Consider the following 22,673-nt stretch of genomic DNA (forward strand, 5'->3'; position numbering starts at 1 on the left):
CAGGCAGGAGCTCAGTGCTCTACAGGGCCCTCTCTGGCCACTCCCACCTGACCACGCCCCTGACTACGCCCCCATGACCACGCCCCTTAGCATCCTGTTTGGTAAAGTCCTCTTTGGTCCACTGTTCAGAGCACTGTCCTTTCTTCCAGAATCCGAACAAGGAAGTTGGAGAGGGACTCCTTTGTTCTCAGACCACCCCAAACCTACACAGGACCCTTTCCCTTGAGATTTTGGCCCAGACTGCGGGGAATCGGGGCACATCTCCGGATGAACCCTTGCTTCCCTGCCTGTTTCCGCTCTCACTCCGCAGTCCTTCAGGCTGCACGGGGTGGCTTTCCTCGGCCTTGGTGCCTGACCAGGATCCCTGCAGCATGGTGTCTTCCAGGCAGGAGTGCTGTTTTCACCGAATCAGAAAAAAGCCTTCTCTTAGCACGCCTGTCTCTTAATGTTGTATTGCTGTGAAAGCCCATTCTGGCTGTCAGAACCTGAATTGTTTTGAATCCCACTTTAGCCTAACCCTTCTGGGTAAATACTGTTTAGAGAGGGAAGGACACGGCAAATCCAAAAAAGCAAAGCACACTAATGTATGTTAAAAACAAGTCAGCCCCTTTACGACCCTCCCTGACTCCTCCTCCAGGCCCCTCCCCCAGCCATGGCTTCAACCTCTTCCGCCAACTGGTTCTGTCTCTCACAAGTGACCAGTCCTCCAAGGGAGGAGCGGGTTGGGTTGGTTTGGCATCCCCATGGAGTAGTGGCGGGGTCGCTCCTACTGAGCAGGGCTCTGGCTGGAAGGGCAAGGCAGGACCCAACGCAGCCACCTAGAATGCGGTTGTGTCCCTGGTAAGTTTTGAGAGGAGAGGATGTGTCGGGGAATTGATGCCTGAAGATCCAGGAAGAGCCCCTTTCCTTGCTGGGACCTACATGGACTGTAGATTCTTTTTGTAAGGCAGAGAGTGCCAAATAGAGAGCATCATGAGACAGTCATCAGAAGGGTTTTCAAACAAAAACCCTTTTATTTCCTCAGTAACATGAAGTTTAATCAAAAAGTTAGTTCCTGCTCTAGTTTCTAGGCCCTCAGCTGGTGAGGCCCCTTGAATTGTTTCCAAAATCCAAGAGGAAATTGTTCCTCCTACGCACGCCCCTGGAGGACAGAAGGGGATGGACGATACAAAGAGTTTATCTCCAAATAAGCTGTGTGCCTGTGGCCTGGTGTCTGCTGCTGTGTGGGCAAGTCGGTGCACTGCCCTCTTTTATACCCAAAGTAACCATCACATAAAAAATTTAAACTTTTCATTTCTCAGTTTGGGGCACTGAGCGATAAGGTTCCTCATTTCTTCAACAGAGACAAAGCAACTCAGCCAGCAACCCAGCCTTCTCTTCCTTGCCCCCTCTCCTATGGTAATTTAGATCTGTTATCTCTTGGGAAGGGCAAGGGAAGGCCCAAGCTATATTACCACATTCCCCCAAGGACAATTTAGCGGCTGTCTGCATTGCCAAGTAACAGGGAGCCAAGATCTTTGTCTGGGAGACAGCAGCTTGGAGGTCCCTTGGCTCCAAGGACCAACAAGTAGAAGGACCCCTCTGCAGAACCTGAGGGCCACAGGGAGTCAGCAGCCTTCCCCGGAGAGCCCCAGGGGCTCCACCCCAGCAACTCAGACGTGTCCTTCCCCAGCACATACACTTGACATAGCAGCGTCCACCCTGGTTAGGTCTGCATGACGGTGAACACATGACCCTGCTGTGCCTGGCTTGGGAATGCCTGGGATTAGATCCCTCAGAGAGGGTCTAATGGAGCATCAGGAGCTCTCTGGGCATGGGACCCCAAATCCTGCTGAGAGTCAGGAGGGCATTTCACAGCTGGCAACCTTTGGAGGTGTCGGTGGCATCTGGGACCTTGTCTCTCCCCAGCTCAGCCTTTATCTGGGAAACAGCCTTTTTCAAAAAGTTGTTTAACCTCATTACCTAGCGTCTGGGGGCCATGAAGGAGGGTGTGAGAAATAGGGGCTAGAGTAGAAGGAGGATTGGACTGAGAACAAGAAACCTTGGTTGAATTGCAGCCCTTATTGAGCACCTACTGGGTGCAGTCATATGCATGGCAATCTAAAGGAGCTCCATGAGCCAGCACTTCACTCACTCGCTCTGGGTCAGGGTGGGTGTCAAGGGTAAATGGAATTGCCTAGAACACTTTTAAAGATACAAATAGATTTATGTACAGATTTTTATAGAGTAGTGACAGCTCACAAAAGCTTTTTCACACACATTATTACAATGGATCCTCAAATTATCCTAAGAAAAAGTCTGAATTATATCCATTTTACAGGTAGAGAAACTGAGACTCAGAAGTTAGGGACGTATGCAAGGCTGCAGAGCTAAAGCTCTGGAGGCACAGTACTCCTTGGCACTGCAGCTCAGGGACCAGAGTCTGGTTCTGGGACCAGTGGCTGCAGACATCCAGAGCTTAAGAAGCACTGGCTTGGAGAAGTGTTTCTCAAGTTTAAGATGTATGCAAATCCCCTGGGATCTTGTTAGACTGACACAGTCAGGGTGGGGCCTGGGATTCTGCATTTCTAAGCAGCTCTCAGGTGATGTGGGCTGCGAGTCCATAGACAGTGCATTAAATAGCAGAGATCTCAAATCACAGTCTATCTGGGGTTGGGATTCAATGCACACTCCCTGGACCACTCCCAGACACCATGCATCTGCAGACTGGAAATGGGACCTAGAGACCTGCACTCCACAGACATCTTAGGTGATTCTGAGGCAGGTGGCCTGGGGCTCAGTCGGATTCCTCCTCCAGGGTTCAAGCCTGCAGACCAGCCACCCAGCCTCATTTTCAAAGGTTTCCCCCTTTGGCCTTGAACTACCTATCTGATCTGCTTCCAGACTGTGGGTTAAGGGGGTGTGAGTGGGAGGCCATCGCTGAGCCAGAGGGGCCCTCAGTTCCTCAAAATAGGTCAGGAGTCTGGCACACACCAGGCTCCATGGCTGCAAATAGAAACCATCTGTGGGCCCTGTGCTTTGAACACCACTGCCCCTCCCCCCCGGGAAGAGGAACGCAGAGCTCAGAACCCCAGTGAAGGGGGTAGTGGTTCCCTGGGTGGGCCTGGGGCTCATCTGCTACTGCCTGCCCAGACACACACTGGGCCCCCTGGAGAGGCAAGGGGGCAACACCACTCCTACCACCCCAGAAAGGAGGCTTGCAGTATAGACTGGTTGCCAGGTGGTCTTGCTATGTGACCCTGGGAAAGTCACTTTCCCACTCAGGGCCTCAGTCTATACTATGAGGGGCTAGATTTTCAAGGCACATGGATCCTTTTCTGTTCTGGCAGTTTATGGTTCCTTGAAAGCCTTTTAGTGTCAGGACCACAGGGAGGGAAGTGGGGCTGAAGGGAGGCAGTCTGTCCCCACGCCCCTCCGCAGCTCTCTGCCCAGGATGGAGGTCATGGGATCTCATTGTGTGGATATGGGATGGACAAGACTTGTGATTGGGAGCACCTAGGGTGTTGGAAAGCTTAGAGAGGAGGAATCGGGTCACTCTTCTGTATGCCTGCCCTCCTGTCTCTTCACTCTCTTGTATATCAAGTAAATATTGATCAACCCAATGTTAAGTGCTAAGGCCTGGGAAGATAAGGAAGAAGTACAGGGCCTGCCCTCCGTGGCCTCCTGTGCATTTGGGGAACAGACAAAGAAAATGGAGACTCTGGTGTCAGATCCAAGCTGAACTCTGAAATCCCAACTCCTCCACTTGTGACCTTGGACAAACCCAGTCCCGTCTGGAAATAAGGATAATTGTATCTATTCCTTGCGGTTACTTTCGGGATTCCAGGGCGAAATGAGTGTGCAGTGCTTCACTCAAAGAAAGCACATAATGTGCCTTGGCTGATGTGGTAGTGGGATGAGCCAGGAGCACAGTGCAGAACCTGGGGCCTGGGTTCCCCACCTGGGCCACCTTGGGGGAGGTGGGCAGCTCTCCTCCTGAGCCTGAGGCAGAGGAGGCCTGAAGCCTTCTCCTCCCACGTCCAGCCCAGTGCAGCAGAGCAGCAAAGGCTCAGGATTCAGGGTGGAAGCCTGGTCCAGGAATAGATTTTGTGTCTGGCTGGACTTGTGGTGGGTGATGGGCACCCGGCATCCTTGGTGGATGGCTCTGGCTCCTCCCACCTGCAGACTGCTGGGAAGATGCCTCCCCGCATGCACCTTCACCCTGGACTTGGACCCCTTCCTGATAGCTTGAGGGCAGCAGGAGGGAGCTGGGCAGAGGGGAGGCATGCCATTCATGGCTCAGAAGGAGGAGGAAATGAGAAGAGTCCCTCCGGGCCGGTAGCAGAGCTGGCCTGAGTCAGGAATTCCATGTTTGCTGGGGTGGAGAGAAGTTCTACAGGGTGACTTCACATCAAGGCCTTCCTGTGTCCCTGTCTGTCCCATCCCGGAACTGCCAGGTGTGGAGGTTTGGTTTGATCCTTTTTGCCTCCTTCTCCCACAGGAAGTCTTTGGCCAGCTGACCCACCACTGCACATCTTCCTTCCAGTGCTCTGAGATGAATGTTCTGCACTTGGGCCTTTGGGGTCGGGTGCAAGAATTCAGGCAGACTGTTCCAGCACACCCCGACACCCGAAGACCCAAGCGCAGAACATTCATCTCAGAGCCCTTAAGGAAGATGTGTGGTCCAGCTTCTCTGCTGGGAATTTCTTGAACAGCTACAGTATCTTCTAAAAACTCCTGGAAGTCAGTGAGAAACCAGCCTCCTGGGCGAGACCTTGCAATGGCAGAGTGGGGTGGTGGGTCAGCTGGGCAAATACTTCCCGTGGGAGGAGGAGGGGTCTGCCTAAGGGACTCCAGAGAGTGAGTGGCTAGAGCAGCTGGAACACAAGTTTGCACCTCTTTCCTCCTGCCAGAGGTTCTCAAAGTGGGTTCCACATGGCCCCAGGGTTCCACAGCACAGTCCCAGGGTCACTGCTGGCAGGCGTTCACCTCTTTGTCAACTTGGATGGGGACAGCTCTGGTTTTGCTTACTTTACATTTTGGGATCGTGTTTAGAGAAAGGGTTCTTCTGCTAAAAACAATAGGATCTCACCCCTTCATTTCACAGAGGAGGAAATTAAAGCTTAGTGTCCCCTTGGGAATGAGTCCAACCTGGCATGTATCTTAGGACCCTGTGCTTCCTCCATGTTTCCTTGTGTCCCTCCTATGTGTCCAGTGTTCCTGGACTCAGGAAAGCAGAGCAGGCTCAGAGATGGAGGAGGACCAGGTGAGCGGCTCTCACTCATGGCCCCAGAGTGCTGTGGGCGACAGAGCCTTCCGTTCATCTGTCTGTCTGAGGCTCAATGTTCCACCCTCCTGCAGTTTCCAGGACCCAGGTGCCTTGATACCCATGTTTCACACACAAGGACCTGAGCTGGAGAAGGAAGGTGACTTGTCCAGGTGACAGACACAGCTAGTGACCAAACCACAGAAAATGCCACTCTTTTTCTGATAACACATGGATGTGGATGGGAGTTGCTGTCCATCCTGATGGGCTGTCCGTGGGAACAAGTGCCCAGCAGCCACCCTGGCGGATCAAGAGGTCCCTGGGGCTTCCTCCCAGCCCTTTGATGGAGCCCTGGCCTGAGCCAAAGACAGGGAAGAAAACAAAGCCACCAGGCACTTTTTTCTGTTCCAGTTAAAGAACTAAATTTTTGTCATCATCATCAAGAAAATGCATCCGCTGGCCACAATAAATCATTTTTGAGAGCCAAGGACAGGATACGATTTGCTTCCATGTGGGGTGTACATAGTGATTATCTCAGAGGAGAAATAAAAGCCAGCTTCCATTTCTTGAAAGGCTATAAGGGCACTCAGCTGTGAAATGAGAGCTTCTTCCTTCCGGGCCTCCCCCTCTCAGAGGGAGACCAAGATGGCCCTGGGCCTAGGGAGACTGCCAGGCAGCAGGTCCAGCAGCAATGCACATCTGGAGGCCAGAGCTTCTCTCTGCCTCTTCATGACCTTGGGCCAGCCTAGCCCAGCCTCCTCTTCTTCCTCCTGGCAGTCTGGTCTCCCCAGGTAAACACCTGGTTTCCCGAGGTCAGAGCCCCCCCTTACAGGATGAAGGAAGAGGGTAGAACTAGTGTTTGGAAAGCACCTGTCCTGTGTCAGACACCTTGCCAGGACCTTGCATTTTGTTACTTTATTGTATCCAGTGAGCAGGGTGACATCTTCACTTTACAGGTAAGAAGACAGATACTCAGAGAGGTTGAGTCACTAGTCTAAAGTCCCAAAGCTAACAAGCGTCAAGGTAGACACCACTGGAATTTTTCTGACTCCCCAAACCCTGACTACTATGGTTCCTTTATACGCTTGTGTAATACTCCGCATTTATGGAGTAAGTAGGGAGGGTAAGAGTTTGGGTGGAGGGCTGGAGTTGTGGCTCAGTGGTAGAGCCCTTGTCTGGCATGTGTGAGGCCCTGGGTTTGGTCCTCAGCACCACATATAAATAAATAAATAAAAGATCCATTGACAACTAAAAATATTCTTTAAAAAACAAGTTTGGGTGGAGAGGCTGAAGAAGGATGAGATGCATATGATACTGGAAGGAACAGGAGCCTGAGAGAAGCTCTTAGATGAAATGCTGGCTCTGCCCCTTTGCCTACTTGTGATTTGGGGCAAACTCCTCTGAGCCTCTCATTTGTCACTTGTGTAGTATAGATTGTAAACGGGATGCCAGTATCTGCCCAGCTCTGCCCACTGGACAGCCGGAGGGCTGAGTAAGGTGGTCTCTGGAGAGAACCATGGTGTGGGTGGGTCACGGCCCCACTTTGGGGTGGTTCTTCGGGTTCCTGGTCCCTTGTTGATGTGGTGCTGACAGCACAAGGGACTCACTGGTCCCCAGCCCAAGAGCAGCACTGTGTTTAGAGGCCATGGCATCCTTGCAACAAGGAGCCCAGAGGACTCAATGCTTCATGTCTAAAAGGAAGAACACACAGGGGAAGTGTGGAACCCCGAGGAGCAGTTCCTGGGAGGAGGCTAGTGGCCAGACCCTCACCTGCGGGGAGGGGTGGAACATCGGTCTGATAATGAAACTCAGAACCTCAGCAAGCTGAGGGCACAGCTCTGATGTTCCAGAAGGGGGCCTCCTGGGCCTGAGCCTGGCTCCTGACTTCCCACGAAGTGGAGAGATCTTCCCACCAGCATCTCTGAGTCCCCTGCTCTAGGGGAGCCCTCGCCAGGCATGGGGTGGGCTGGGGCTGTGCAGGGGCCAAAAGTTGGATGATGTGGGAACTCACAACTTAACCGGAGAGAGAAAACACAGTCCTGAGGCTTAACATAAGTGGCCAAGCATTAATCATCTCTGTGGGACACACTTGGAGGAGGTGGCAGTTGCCTTGGGAGAGCCTTTGTCATTCAGGGTCACAGCAGCCCAATTGAGGGAGGGTTACTAAGGAGGGGGGTCCCCAAGCTGGGTGGCGGAACCAGGAGGTACTCTCTGATCCCACAGCTTCTCTCTGTTATAACACCAAGCCTCTAGTAAAGTCAAAGCCCTCTGTCTCAGGAGAGGCCGCCTAGTCCCAACCACCGTTGACGTTGCCCTTGACCAGAGGTCATCCCCTTGAATCCTGAACCCCGCTCCCAGGGACAGGACGCTCACTACCTCCAGAGGCAGCTTCCTTTTCTGTCTCAGACAGTGCTGAAAGACCTTCCTTTTGGGGAGCTCATTCTTGTGCTCCCTGGTCCTAAAGGGTTCAGAGAGAGAGAGATGTCTTGCCCTCATTAGAACTAGCCAGGGGATCCTCAGGGCTCTGGGAGTAAGAGGCAAAGGACCAGATTTTCAGGTCCCCTCTTCACTGCCGCACGATTTCCCTTGATTTCCCTTTGAGGCCTGGCAGCAGCCCTGCGTGGCCTCCTCCTCAGCACAGGGAGGAGGCTCTTCTGCCTGCTGCCTGCACACTGGGCCCTCTGACGTCAGAGTGAGCTCAGTCCCTTAGGAATGGGGGATGCAAAGTGCAGACCTCCACAGTGCACGCTGGGCCCGACCTGGCTCCCAGGCCTTCAGCCTTCTGTCCGGCACCCTCCAGAATAAATCTTTGGCCCTGGCAAGCCAGGGACCTGCTCATACCTTCCCTGTGGCCTGTCCTCCCCTCCTTCCTTCCCCTGCCCCCTATGGAATCAGGAGATAGAGGGGATACAAGTTTACAGGGGGTAAAGGAACAACTTTGAGGAAGCCATAAGGTGACAAATTGCTGGGACATTTTGATGCAACACAGACCTGGTATCCTCAAACCAGCAGTTGACACTTTAAAAACCAGGGGAGGTAAGTGTTCTAGATTAAAGGGGCAAAGGCGAGTCACAACTGAATGTGCCTATGGCCTTTCTGTTTTGTTTGTCCTGGTACTGGGGCCTGAACCCAGGCATGCTCTACCACTGAGCCACCTCCCCAGCCCTTTTTGGTTTTTATTTTGAGGCAGGGTCTTGCCAAGTTGCTTAGGTCCTCCTTCAGTTGCTTGAACTCGTGACTCTCCTGCCTCAGCCTCCTGAGCTGCAGGGATTACAGGGGTGCACCACCGTGCCCTGCTCTGTGGGCTTTTGTTGAATCATTATTCATAAAATAAAATAGCTGCAAAAGACGTTTTGAGGGAAACTCGAATATGGACTGGATATAAGGTGGCCCTGAGGGATTATCAGTTTCTTTGATGTGACAGTGTTGATGTGCTCGAGGAGGAAATTACCCTCCTTTGTGGGAAATGCATGCAGCAGTAATAAGGAGTCATGATTTCTGCAAATTTCTTTCCAGTAATTCCACAAAAGAAGAAAGAAAGGGGCTTGGGGGGAGGCGAAGGGGACCAAGGGGGAGGGAAGCAGCTGGTGCTCCGGAGGCAAAGGGTCTTTTTTTCTCGAGTTGGTGGGGTGCATATGCAGAGCCAAGTCCGGGCTGCAGGCTCCCATCCAGGGTCCTGCCATGAACACTCAGTGTGGCACATGCATGCTACAACTGCAGGCCCAGTGGGGTGGCCCTGGGGTCAGCAAGGGCCCTCTGGCCTTTCCGCCCTGGCCCTTCCGAAGGCCCAGCTGAGACCTTCCAAAGGGTCCCAGCCTCCCAGCCGTGGGAAGAGGCTATCCTAGGCGTGCTGTGAACCAGTCCTGGAAAGACCTCTGCCCCATCCTGGGAAGCAGGCTGCCTCCTTTTAGACTGCTCAGGCCCACTCTGGGGGACATGCTCAGTGGGAGAATTGCCTGCCAAGCACAGAACCCAGGCTGGGGATGGTGGTCCCCCATGACACAGGGTCCAGTTCAGAAGTGCCAGCTGTGCTATGGGGGCAGCCATTGAGCTGAGTAGTGGATCATTCAATAAGCATATACGTGTGCCCACCAGGAGCCTCTGCCATAGTCACCTCTTCCCTGCGGCTGAATTGGGGAGGTGGAGAGGGAGGAAAGAAGGTCAGGGAGTGGGAGACAGAGAGAGCAGGGGTAGGGGAGGAAGAGGGAGAGTGGAGGGGGAGGAGGTGACATCAGACGCAATAAGAGACACTGGGACAGGGCAGCTGAGGGCTCCCCAGGGCATCTGGGTAAATGTGGGTGTTGTGAGAGGCGGCTCAGGACGTCCCATCAGGTCAGTGTGCCCTGTCCTGGGCAGGTGGTGGCAGCTTGGCATTGACTCCTTCCAAGCCCTCAGAGGTAGTGCAGATATTAGCCGCCTCCTTTATATAGGAGCAGATGGAGGTGGGTGGCACAGAGAGGTTAAGTTGCTTCCCCACATCACACAGCTAGTCCATAGCAGAGATTGGAGTTGAATCTAGGTCTGTGTGACTCCCTGTCCTTTGCTGTGATGCTTTCCTCACAGCCCCCAGGAGACCCTGTGGGAGGAGCACAGAGCCTTTAATGAGACTTCTGGCCACCATCCCCAGGGCCAGCTGTGGCTGTGCTGGTACTAAAGGAGAACTTGTAGTCCCCAACTGCCACACCTGGGCTATTTGGGCTCTGGTGGAGGCTGAGCTGTCGTTCCCCACTAGGTCGGGGGAGGGACTAGCTGCACAAACCAGAGTTCAGTTCTGCTCAGAAGACCCTGGTGTCACCTCCTGACGTCACAGAGCAGAGAGGGAGAACCTGGGGCCAGGTCTAGCCAGGAGCTGAGGAGAGGTGCTGGCTGTCCAGGGCTCTGAGGAGGCCGCTGGGGGCCGGGTCAGATCTGAGTCAGGGCCTGAAGGCTGAGGCCAGGCTGGGCAGAGACGGGAGGAAAGGCTTTGTAGGCCAGAAGGCTCCAGCAGGGGGCAGGGGGCTGGAATGAGCAAGCTCAACACCTCTCTTCCATGGGAACTGTGGAATCTAGAATGTTCTACCTGGAAGAGACAGAGTGAGTCCCAGCTTTCCCCCCTCCCACTGAACTTTTGCCAGATCCACAAACCACTCATCCTATATTTTTCACACTTCATTTTTCTTTGAATCAATTCTTTAAAAAATAAATAACTAACCTCATTAGCAATAGTATCTGTGAAACCCTGAAACTGGCATGTGTGTTATGTTTTTCTAATGCAAATGAAAATAAACACACAACTATTAATTAGAAACTTCATCTCTGTGCCATGTGAAGGGACCTTGAGTGGTCACCTGGGATTCCGCTCTGGGGACGGATGATGTCATCCAGATAAGGACCTGGATGCCAGAGAGGGGCAGGGTTGACAGAGGCCTCGGGGCAGCAGTGGCTCCTGTCCCGGGCTCTTGCCTCTGCAGCATGACTGTCCAGATGGTCAAGGCAGAGCTGAGCGAGAGAGCAGGCGGGTGGGAGAGGGTCCAGCACAGGCGAAGGCCAGGCTGTGGGGAGCCAGGGACAGTGGGAGGTGCCCGCTGGGATGGAAGCGCCTAGGGCAGTAGAGAGGGGCAGGGGGGAGGGGGCTGAGAGCCTGGGAAGCGGGTTTGCCCAAGGGTGAGGAGTCTTCCCTGGGATTTTCTTGGATACTGAGCCTCTCCTTCCTTCGTTTGGCCTTTTCGGCCTAGCTCCTGGTTTTGCTTAAACCAAATGCAAAGTTGTGTTTTCAGTCAAATTCCCAGAGTTGGCTTCCTGGTCCTGTGGGGGTGTTCCCTTTGTTTTTTCCTCCCTGGGGAATTTCAGTGTGTGTCTTTATCTTGCTGGGGGAGAGCAGGGATGGGGAGGAAACTGGATCAAAATGCTGGTCTCTGGGCCCCATCCACAAAACATTGGATTCCAGAGGCCTGGATTGGGGCTGAGGAGTCTGTAATAAGTGGCATAGGAAGCTCAGAGCCCTCCCCGACCCCAGGTGATTTTGATACAGGCATTTCTTGGGCCTCACAGTAAGAACCTGTCCAAAGGTAGTCTGGCTTGGGAAAAACCTGTGCTCAGACCCCTACTCTGCTTGTGGCCTTGAATAGTCACTTAACCTCTCTGCGCCTGATGATGATAATAATGGTATTGATGGTGATGTTTGATGATATGTAGGACTAAGAGATTTCTGAGGATGTCCTTGTGGATTAGAAACTCCAGAAAGAATCAAAGGAAGGGGTGATAATGGCCTGCCTCCTTGTGCATGGAGGGGACACTCCAGACCCCCTCAGTCTTTGTGATCACCCGGCTCCTTCTGCCTGCATGTCCCATAGTGAATCTGGACCCTTAGGAGGCAGTGTGGTTGGTTTGCTCTATCACTTGGCGTGTTCCGTGGTAATGAGGGAACACTACGATCTTTCTGGAAGGTGGGATGGGTGCACCTAAAGCAGGAAGTGTGTGAAAACCCCATGCAACCTCTGCTCCTGTAGGATTTTGGTAGAGAGCTCCTCTGGCTCAGGGCTGGCACACTGTGGGCCCTGAATTGGTGGAGGCTCCACCCGCCCCGACTCCCTGAGGGCAGGCACCAGAGCTCACTCGCCTCCTGTACCCCTGACTCCCCAGAGCCCAGCCCCAACCCTTCACAGAGCAGCAACCTGCCTCACCCTCCTCTCTCCTGGCCCCTCACAGATGTCCTGGCGTCCGCAGTACCGCAGCTCCAAGTTCCGGAATGTCTACGGGAAGGTGGCCAACCGGGAGCACTGCTTCGATGGGATCCCCATCACCAAGAATGTGCATGACAACCACTTCTGCGCTGTCAATGCCCGCTTCCTGGCCATCGTCACTGAGAGCGCGGGAGGTGGCTCCTTCCTTGTCATCCCCCTGGAACAGGTAGGTGGCCCTGGTGGTTTTCCTGAGACTCCACAGAACAAGTGCAGGCCTGGGATCCAGGAGACCTGAGATCTCTTTCCTGAACCTTCCCGGGGGTATGCACTTGGACAGGCCACTGCCCTGGGTATCCACAGGGTTCCCTTCCTGAGGGATTGGAACACTGTCTCCAAGACCAGCTCCGCCTCTACAGATCAGCTTCCTGGGCATCCTTTTGGCTTGGAGCTGGAAGGGATGAAGACCCAGCCATAGGTGCATTGGGCATCTGCAAAAACAGCTCACTTTTAAAAAAATCATGGCTCTCCACCCAGACACTGGCAATCACGAACCTCTCCCTTCAGCCTCTGCCTCCTTGCTAAAGATTTTCTGCCTTCTATGGCTGTTTACTTGGATACAGCAGATTAAATCTGCAAAGCCTAGATCATGAAATTTTTAAGTTGCAGCCATTCGGGTGGAGGCCTGGAGGCTGTGGGAGGTCACGCGCCTCAGGGAAAGTGCTCACTGTCAGTCCTGCTTGTTTATGGCTGAGCTCCCTTTCCTGGCCTGACTCACCCAACTCCCACCCTCTGCCAAACCGCTCCCCTGTGGAAGGAGGCCTTGGTTCCTGAAACACACTGCTGGTTGCTGCCGGGGGATGGATTTTTTTAGTCTCTCCTACCTATAGTGGGGAAGCAAAGTTCTAGAAAAGCCTCAGATCTGCCTTCCCACTGAGAGGACAGCTGTGAGGACCCCGAGGACAGAGCCTGATTCACAGAGATGTCCCTGGAGCCATGAGCACACTTGGAGGCAGGAGCTTGGGTTCTGCCACTTGCTGGCCACAGGCTTGAGTGTGTCTTAGCCTCTGCCCTTGGTTCCCTGTGAGGGTCCAACAGGGATCGAAAAGCCTCCCCTGTCTGCATCGGCCTTGGCCTCAAGTGGGACTGGACATGAGAGCTGCTCGTGAGCCACATGCCAGGCTAAAGATGTTTTGTTTCTTTCTTGGAAATGTTGTCAGCTCTGCTGGTGAACTTCTGAAATATGGTCTGCCTCCCCTCCTGGAACAGATGGCCTCGGCTCTCTGTCTGGGATAGCTTGGATCTAGGAACCCGGCTGGTTCTATTTCCTTTCTCCTTTCCTTCTTTTCTTGTCTTTTCTTTTTTAACCAAGGATTGAACCCAGGTGTGCTTAACCACTGAGCCACATCCCCAGCCCTTTTTATATCCAATTTAAAGACAGGGTCTCACTGAGTTGCTTAGGGCCTCGCTTTTGCTGAGGCTGGCTTTGAACTTGAGATCCTGCTACCTTAGCCTCCCGAGCCGCTGGGATTACAGGCATACACCACCATTCCTGACTCCCAGCTGGTTCTTATTGGGGCACAAGCCCATTGTGACACCCTGCCACTCTCTACCTTATTATGACTGGCGAGGGTCAAGTCAACACCTCACCCCATAACAAAAATGAATTCCAGGTGGATTAAAGATCTAAATGTTAGGAAGGAAGAAAAGAAAGAGCATTAATATATTAGAGAAAAAAATGGAGAATATTTTTTAAATCATGCAAAGTGAAAAGGTTTCTAAAGCAAACCATTAAAGAAATGATTAATAGATTAGAATAAACTGTAAATAATAGTTTCTGTTCTACAATGAGATTTCTAAACAAAATTAAAAGGGGAGCCCCCTGGAAAAATGTCCAAATATCATGTCTCAATAATTAATTAGGGGAGTCCCAGCTCCTTATAAAAAAAGAAGAAAACACTGACCTCTCTCAAAATGTTTTACTATAAGTTAAAAAATAAAAAATCATAGTGCTCTTAAATATTTAGAGTATTTTTAAAATCAAGGCAGCTGTATTTTTTATATAAACATCCTCCCAATTTTGTACACGGTTTATAGGACACAATAAAAAATAACATTGAATTCACATTGTAGAAATGCCCAGCACCTGCTTATCTTATATTTTGCATTAAACGGAGGACATTTTTTTTTGCATGTATTAGGAATTGGGTGAGATATTCAACAATACAGCTATGAGTAAGAGTCAAAAATATTCACTTATAGCCAGGTGCAGTGGCACACACCTGTAATCCCAGCAGCTGGGGAGGCTGAGGCAGGAGGATCCTCAGTTCAAAGGCAGCCTCAGCAACTTATCCAGCCCTAAGCAACTCAGTCAGACCCTGTCTCTAATAAAATGTAAGAAAGGACTGGGAATGTGACTCAGTGCTTAAGTGCCTCTGAGTTCAATCCCCAATATCCCCGCCCCCCCAAAAAAAGAATTCACTTGTACTTTTATTAAAAACCACTATTTTCCTATATAAATTAGAATGTTTTTGATAAAAATCTATTGATTACAGAAAGAGAAAAGCTTCTGCTTTTCTGTGCAGTGTATAACAGACCAAAGATTTATGTCCAGAGTATACAAAGAACTCCAGAAAAATCAATAAGAAAAATTCAAAAGTGGGCTTGAGAGATGCATAAGCAATTTGCAGAAGACAAAATACATCATTTAAGCTGCTAATTGGAAAAGATTGAAGAGTCATAATCCTCAGTGTTGCCAAAGGTGTGAGAGAGTGATGTTCCGCTATGCTCTTGGGGAGATACCAGTGAGGCAATCAGATGGTACCATGACATTTAGAGATGCATGTCCACTGGTCCAACAATGCCACTTTAGGAATTTGTCCTACAGAGCTATTCTCAAGTCTATTACCAAAAAAAAAAAAAGAAAAGAAAGAAAAAGAAAAAAAGTTTGCAGCATTTGATTTTTTAAAGCAGACCACAATTTCAAATTCTTTTCAATAGAAAATTTCTGTCAGATTGCTTAGTTTCTTAACTCTTCCCACCAATTTCTGTAATAGTTAAAAAACTTTTTATATTGTTAGTTACCCTGGTCTAGAATACAATCAGACATTGTAAGCACTTTGTAGAAAACAGAAAAGACAGCATGGTATTCTTTACAAGGATAAGTTGCCCTATATAAGAAATATGTGATACATATGCATGTATTTTTCATATGCATATTTTGCTTTATTCACATTCTTTGATGCAGTTTGTGTAACTTGATCAATCATGATAATGATGGCTTATACTACCAGTTGATTTCTGTTGTTTCTTCTCATGTCAAGAAGTTTTTGCTTTATTTAAGTATTCAATAATTTGTGCAGCATTTTATAATAGAGAAAAATAGCAGGTCCATCAAAAAGGAAGCAGGTAAACAAATTTCTCTGTGTGGATACTATGCAGTCATTAAAACTGATCTTGTGTCTAAGCAGTGGCATATACTTGTAATCCTAGCAACTTGGGGGCTGAAACAGGAGGATCGCTAGTTCAAAACCAGCCTCAGCAACAGAGTGAAGCTCTAAGCAATCTCTAAATAAAAAATAAAAAGGTCTGGGGATGTGGGTCAGTGGTAACGTGCCCAGGGCCCTATTCAATCCCCCGTACCAAAAGAAAAGAAAAGAAAACAACCCTGATCTTGTGGATCAGTCCCTTCTCAAACATTCAGTCTCCAATCACTTTACAAGTCTTAAAAATTATTAAGGTATCCAAAGAGCTTTTGTTTATATCTATCAATTTTTAGCATATTCAGAATAAAAATGAAAGAATCTCCCAATATGTATTTACTAGTTCATTTGAAATGATGATAAGCTATTTCATGTTCTCCTAGAGGACATACTTTGCTGAAAAATAGCTATACTTTCCCAAATAACAACAACAAAAAATATGAGAAGACTAGCACTATTTTATGCTTTTGCAAATCTCTTTAACATGAGTCTGGCTTGATAGAAGATGTCAGATTCTCACATCTGCTTCTGCATCCAACCTGTCCAACCTGCTGCACATCAGCCAGCCTCTGGAAAACCCCACCATACGCTCTCGAGAGAATGAGTAGAAAGACTACCAATGTCTTAGTGCCATTAGCAGACTGTTTGGACTCAATGGACTCCCTGAAAAGGGTCTTGAAGATCTGTCGAGGTCCCCAGACCCATTTTGAGAACCACAGACACAGAGGGGTAATGAGAAAATGATGATATACTGTTAAGCAAAAAAAAAAAAAAAAAAAAAAAAAAAGCAATATATGATTAATCACATTAAAAAATATCTGTCTAGAAAATACACTCCAAATGTTAAAGGTGGGTTTGTCCACCTTGGGAACCACAGTGCTCTTTTTCGTCTTTTTGCTTAGCGTGCACACACACACACACACACACACACACATATATGTATGTATATATATATATATATTTTTTTTTTTTTTTTACAGTGAAAACTTAATATCATGTGCTTTAGGAAAAAGTACTGAATGCGACTTGTGGACCTGGTCAGGGGAGGGGCTGGGATTTCAGGGGCCCCCAGCCCAGGGAGGGGTCGTTCTGCGGCCTCACCTGGGCACGGGAGGCTTCACCTGCTGCCCCTGCCCCCTCCCCATCTTCCTCTTCCTGGAACATCTGCACTCCCAGGCTCTGACCTGGATGCATGTGCATGCAGCAATGTTTTCTCCAGAGTCGCACGTGACTACCAGCTCACTGTAGAAAGTTCAGCAGAACTGAATGCCCAGGATGAGGGCGTGATGGGGTTGGGTTCCTGACCAATGATTAGGGGGCTGTATTTAGTTTGAAGCATTTCCTGGGGTCTGGGAACTAAGTGGAGCAGAGTCGCACCCCTTTCAAGAGGGCTGCTTAGGAATCAGGGCTGCCTCGCCCCCCCCCCCCCGCCCCCGCAGCCGGGCCACGCCCACATCTGCTGCCCCTGCGGTCAGGCTGGGCCTACAGGCCCAGCACTCTGCCTGGCTGGTGCTGAGGGAGCCCAGAAAGCAGGGCTGCGAACGGTCACAATGCCAAATCCAGACCCCTGATTTATCCGGCAGAGCTGCTCCCTGCCAGCCAACTTTTAGGAAAAGGAAGGCTAATTATTTTAACTTCATTCCCCACCCCACCAGTTTGGTAGAAATCTTTCCCCAGATTGTGTGTTACACAATACAAACACAGAAAAGACTTTGGCCATTTTTTGGTGTCTCTGGGTCGTGACTGAGTGTCAGTTATGAGCTGCGAACGCAGTAGCACACACTTGTCCCTGTACTGAATGACTCCAGGTCATTGTCCCAAGCTGCCACAGAGTTGTCTGCATTGGCAGTTTTGACAACTTCCTCCTCCACCCTCAGAGTCTCTTCCCATCCCTTTCTTGCTTCTCTGAGAGGTTTGGGCCAGAAGAGGGTAGAACTTGCCCAGGACCCCAAATCTCTGCCCTGAAGTCGAGCCTTCTGAAGGAGGCTCAGAATCTTCCAGAAAGCCTTTCTCCCTTTGTTCAGACTCCCTCAAACCCAACACACTTGAGGTTTCACTATCTGTGATCAACAGTTTTTCCCCGGGGTAGGAAGCCCTGTCCACAACCAGCACAATCAGCTCTGCCAGTGGACACCAAAGGCAGCAGACTCTCCTAATTGATCCTCTCAGCAGGTAGATAGAGCCGTCCTCACCTCGCACTTGGGGAAACGGAGGCCGCAGAGACAGGCAGGAGCCACACCGGTCAAGCCCACTTGTTTGTTTCCCAGTCTGTGGCTTCGTCCATTGCCCGGATGCTGCTGGACAGAGAAGTTCTGGCTGGCTGGCGGGTCCTGAGGGAGCAGATCTGTTTAGATCTTGAAGGAGGAGATGTGTCTTCCTGGGGGCTTGTGTGCAGGCTGCTGCTGTGAAAGTCAGCGCCTGGTTTTGTTTTTGTTTTTGTTTTTGTTTTTTTTTGTAGTTAACATGCAGCTACAAGCTCTCACCTCTCTGGAGCAGAGTGTGAAGCTCCAGAGGGGCCCAATCAGCACCCTGATTGCCTGGCACAGCTGGAGGGGCCTGATGAATATTCCAGGGACCTGGCACTGTGCTCAGCAGCCTGATTACCCACGGGGGCCTCCCAGGTGTACCCCTCTCTCCTGCTGCCTCCCACCAGCACTGCCTGCCACCTCCACAGCCAGGCTGCAAGAAGACCAGGGCTGGAGTCACAGCTACCTGGTGCCCCAACTGGCCCCTAGCAGGAAGGAAGGAATTGTGGCGTGGATGTCAGGAGTCTGGCTTCTCCAGTAACATCTCCGGCCTGGGTTGTGTGCTTGGATCACTCAGGGAGCTTTTGAGGGTCTAACACTCCTGCTCTTTTTGACTCTAAGTCCCACAACAAAAGTTATTCTCCCCATTTTACAGATGAAGAAACAGGCTCAGAGAAGTCAAGCAACTCCTCCAAGACTGCACTGCCTGCACGTGGCAGAGCCAGAGTTTAGGACCAACTCTCTCAGCCACGTGCCTGCCCACTTCACAGAGTGAGGGAGCAGCATTTCCAGACATGCCTTGAACAGGAACTCAACCAATACCTTGGTGAGCTCCTCCCAAGGCCAATTGTGACCATCTCTCCTGGCAGCCAGGAGGACAGGTGTCTCCTAAACTCCACAGGGTCATGGGAACACTTTCTCTCTGAAGAACGGAGGCAACAGTCTTAGTCAGCAGAATAGGCAAGGGAGGGGTTCTGCAGAGAGACCCAGCAAGAGCATCATTCCTTTAGTTGAGGGACAAGGACCCGGCCCCCAGTGCCATACCATGTGGATCTCAAACCATTGTGCTGGCCTCTGAAGGACCCAGTGGCCATCCCTCTGTGGGCTGGGTTGGTGGCATTTCCTGCTAGGGTCAGGCCTGTGTCTTGCTCCAGGAACCAACTCCATGTTGGGCAGGGAAGCTTTTGAACGCAAGCATCCTACTTGCACCCTGCCAGCAGTTAAAAATGATGGGCCTTTCCTGCATTCCCTGGAATCTGGAGTCCTGGTTACGTGATGCTCAGATAGAACTGCAGAGGATACAGGTAACTCTGCCTTAAAGCCTGGCCTAGTCCTGGGGTTGGGACGCTCCACTCAGCCTCCATGTGGGGGTCATCCCTCCAGCTCTTGGCCTCCCTTCGTCTTGCCCAGTCTCAGCCTGGTGACAGAACGTTTCCCCCTTGGTCTCTGGGGTGAGGGGATGCATCCTCCTCCTCCACCCAATCAGTGACCTCCTCTTGCCTTCTCTCTCAACTCCAATCACCAGGGGGCAGGAGGCCTTGCCAGGACTGGGCGGTTGCTGCAGTTCTAGGGTTGGTGGAGACCTGCTGAGCACGACTGGCAGCAAAAGTCGGCAAGGCAAAAGTCTTAGGAGAGCAGAGCCGGGTCAGGAGCGCAGGCTCCAGGGACAGACAGACCTTGCTTGAATCTCTGCCCTGCCACTCAGGTGCTGTGTGACTTTGCATGAGTCACTTTACGCTCCTGTGCCCCAGTTTTCCCTTCTGCAAGATGACGAGGTTGGACCACATGATTTCTAAGGCTCATTTTAGCTCTCACATTCTGTTCCCTTCTAATACCATTTTATTCAAATATGTCCTCACAAGTGTGCGGGTAGGCACTGTGTAGGATACAAGAACGGCTCCTTCTCCTCCCTCAAGGCCCATCTCAAATGCTGCCAGCTCCGTGACGCCTTCCCATCCCAGTGCCCATCTGGAGGTAGTTTATGTCTGTCACTGTTAAAGCACTTCCTATATGTGCCCTTGTTTTCTCGGTGGTTAGTCCATCCCTCCATCCATCCATAAATCCATCCACCCACCCACCCACTCACCTACCATCCATGCAATATAAGGTTTCTTAAGCACCTACTATGTTCACTCAGCCCTCCTGGACCAGGGATGCAACAGTAAACAAGACCAAGTCCTTGTCCACATGGAGTTTACGTTCCAGTGAGCTCCCTTTCTTGTGTGTTGTTGGGTTTTTTGTTTGTTTGTTTGTTTGTTTGTTTGTTTGTTTTTTGGTATGGGGTATTAACCACTGAGCCACACCCCCAGCCCATTTTTATATTTTATTTAGACACAGGGTCTCACTAAGTTGCTCAGGTCTCCACTAAGTGGCTGAGGCTGGCTTTGAACTCGTGATCCTCCTGCTGCTGGGATTGCAGGTGTGTGCCACTGCCTGGTCAACCTGCCTCTCTTGGACTGAGGGCCAAGAGGTGGGGGGACTGGCAAAGGGCAGCGGGTACTCCCTAGAGGAGCACTGGGGAAGACCTGAGCCAGGTCCCAGAGACCCATCCCATCTCCCATAGTTGGGGTCTTCATTTTGCTGGTCCTGGCAGCCTCTCCCTCCTGGGCTTGAGGGAATGTGGTGTCCAGCAGGGGCTGCACCCTCCCCTGAAAGTCCTTCTAGCAGTCTTGCCTACTGCCCCAGCTGCCCTTATTCTAGAGTGGAATTCAGAAATCAGTAACCAGTTAGCTCCGTGGCTTGCAGGATATTTGAGCCCTAATATTAACAGGAGGGTGGGGAGGAAGGTGCCCAGCCCAGCGTGGAGGACTGTGATGGAGACTTATGGCCGTCCCTGCCCTGCCCTCAGCGCCAAGCTCCTCCAGTCTCGTCTTCCCATAGAAAAGCCCGCGTCTTGTCACTGCCTGTTGGCCATGAGGTCCCCCTCTCCTGGGGGTTCAGAGAGCCTCTTCCAAATCCATTTTCAGCTCCTTCCTCAATTGCTCTTTGTTCTGGGAGCTGCCTTCCACGGGTGCAATTTGCATCTCAAAACCAGTGACAGCCTGAGTGTACAGTAAGTGACTTTGGGAACAGGAAGCATTGTGCTCAGAGAGAGAAAAGTTGCAACTTTATTCCATTTGTCTGAGGCCTGAGATTGACAGCCTCACTTTGTGTCTTTCCCATTTTTGGAAGAATGGCTGCTTATTTTGGAGAAGAGTGAAGGCAAGTCTTCTGCAGAAACTCTAATGATGCTCCCTTCATTTATTTCAAAGTTACGGGATGGGGTGTTGTCTGGGTTTGGGATCCTAGGGACCGGGGATGCCTGGCTGGTGGGCATCATGGGACCTGGGAGAATCCATCCCTCTGCCTGGGCCTGGCCTCAGCTGAGCTGTCCCCTTCCTCACAGAACAGAGGCAATGGCGCCTGCTTCAGGACTCTGAACTTGGAACTCTGAATTCAGGTCCTAACTCTGGCCAGCAGCCCGCCTGTCACTTGATCTGCTCCCCATTTTCCTTCTAGGGCCTGGAGCCTCACAGATGCTGGGGACTAATAGTGTATCGCTTAGTCTCGCAGCTCCAGGCTCATACTGCTGTGCCTCACTTTCCCCCTTGTGAAACACTAATGGTCCCTGTGTCTCGGGGTGCTGCAGTGATTACTCGAGGTGCCGTTCAGAGTACTGAGCTCGCAGCCCGGCACAGACTGCGTGCTCAGTACTGGGAGCTGTGGGGACACCCAGGGCTTTTGCCCTCCCCTCCTCCAACAACACCCCCCCCCCTTCCCCAGGTTGGCCTGTGGGCTTTGGAACCTGCACAGTAGAGCCAGGCTTGCCTCTGGCCCGGGTGCTGCTGTCTGTGTTGTCTGGTACAGTCCCTGGGCATCCCTGGCCATGAGTACCCGCCCACCCGCCTAGAGGGGAGGGCCTGCAAAATAGAGCCATTTTTGCCTAAAAGGGAACAGAGAAGGTGGCCCGGGCTTTCAGGGAGCCATGACTAACGCTGCTGCACCACACTGGCTGCCTGGAGGTGGGAGAGTCGGGGAGGAGGCCGCCCTATTTGGAGGCCCCTGCAGTGGCTGCCCGCTTCCTGGGGTCGGGCTCCTGCCAGGTAAAGTGAATGAGGTGCACGAAGCTTTCCCGCAGCCTCTGGCATACAGCAAGTGCTCAATAAGTGAGAGCTGTACCGTTTCCATGATCATCACTCCAGTAAGCTTCGGGCTGGGAGGAGAGGGGTGCTAGGAACTGGGGATGGGGTGTCCGGAGTCTGGCCGCTCAGATGTTAGCACAGGCTGCCGAGGGGCACGGGCGTGCGATTCTGCGCCCTGAGCCGGCCCGAGGCCGTGCGTCCTTGCAGCCTGTGTCCCCAGTGTCCCGCACCCACATCCTCCAAGCACCTGGCTGGCCATGACAGACCCTGGCCCCCAGAGGAGAAGTGTCCTGTGCAAGGTCGCATCGCGGCCTTTTTCCACTTCTCAGAGTCCAAAGTGCCACCCGCCAGGGTGTGACCATGACAGTGGCTCGCCCTTCCCAGTGTGCACATGGCTAAGGTCAGGGCGGACAGTGGGACTTCAGTGGGTAGCGAGACCTGCCACACAGGGCAGCCGCCCTCAAGCGCCTCAAGAGAGACCAGGCGGAGGGAGGCCCGCCATCCCGCCAGGTGGCGCCCAGCTCAGGGAGCCCCGCTGCGTGGGGCTGTGACGCCACCCCTTCAGGGAACAGAGTGACACAGGGTGCATGAGGCTTGGAGAGTGGGACGGAGGTGGCCCGGCTTGAGGCAGACCACACCCCCGGGGCCCCGTGGGGCCTGTGGCCTTGACCGAAACCCCTGCCCTGGCCCTTGTCACCACAGCTTCCAGAACTGCCTGTCGGCATCGCCTGACAAGCTCCAGGCCTGCCGTAGTGCGAGGGCAGTGCCTCCCCATCCCTGCCGCACCCCGAGGCGCTTACAGGTGGCCGTGACTGGGGCGGTGGTCCCGGCATCCACGGCCTCTTAACAAGAGCAAGCTCTGTACGTCAGGCTCACCCAGCTCTCCGCCTCTCTTCTGCCTTCCCCGCTTCTCATTCCAC

At 51.9% G+C, this 22,673-nt stretch overlaps 1 protein-coding gene across 1 annotated transcript in view; it reads left to right on the forward strand.

Moving 5' to 3' along the window:
- CORO2B (coronin 2B) overlaps nt 1–22,673 on the forward strand; it is a 136,624-nt gene that overhangs the window by 51,834 nt on the left and 62,117 nt on the right. The window contains exon 2 of the mRNA XM_079129587.1: nt 11,933–12,133. Within this exon, the coding sequence (XP_078985713.1) occupies nt 11,933–12,133 (201 nt within the window). The remainder of the gene's footprint in view (nt 1–11,932; nt 12,134–22,673) is intronic.

This window comes from Sciurus vulgaris (assembly GCF_902686455.1).
Source record: "Sciurus vulgaris genome assembly, chromosome: 2".
In the NCBI taxonomy this organism is placed as follows: Eukaryota; Metazoa; Chordata; class Mammalia; order Rodentia; family Sciuridae; genus Sciurus; species Sciurus vulgaris.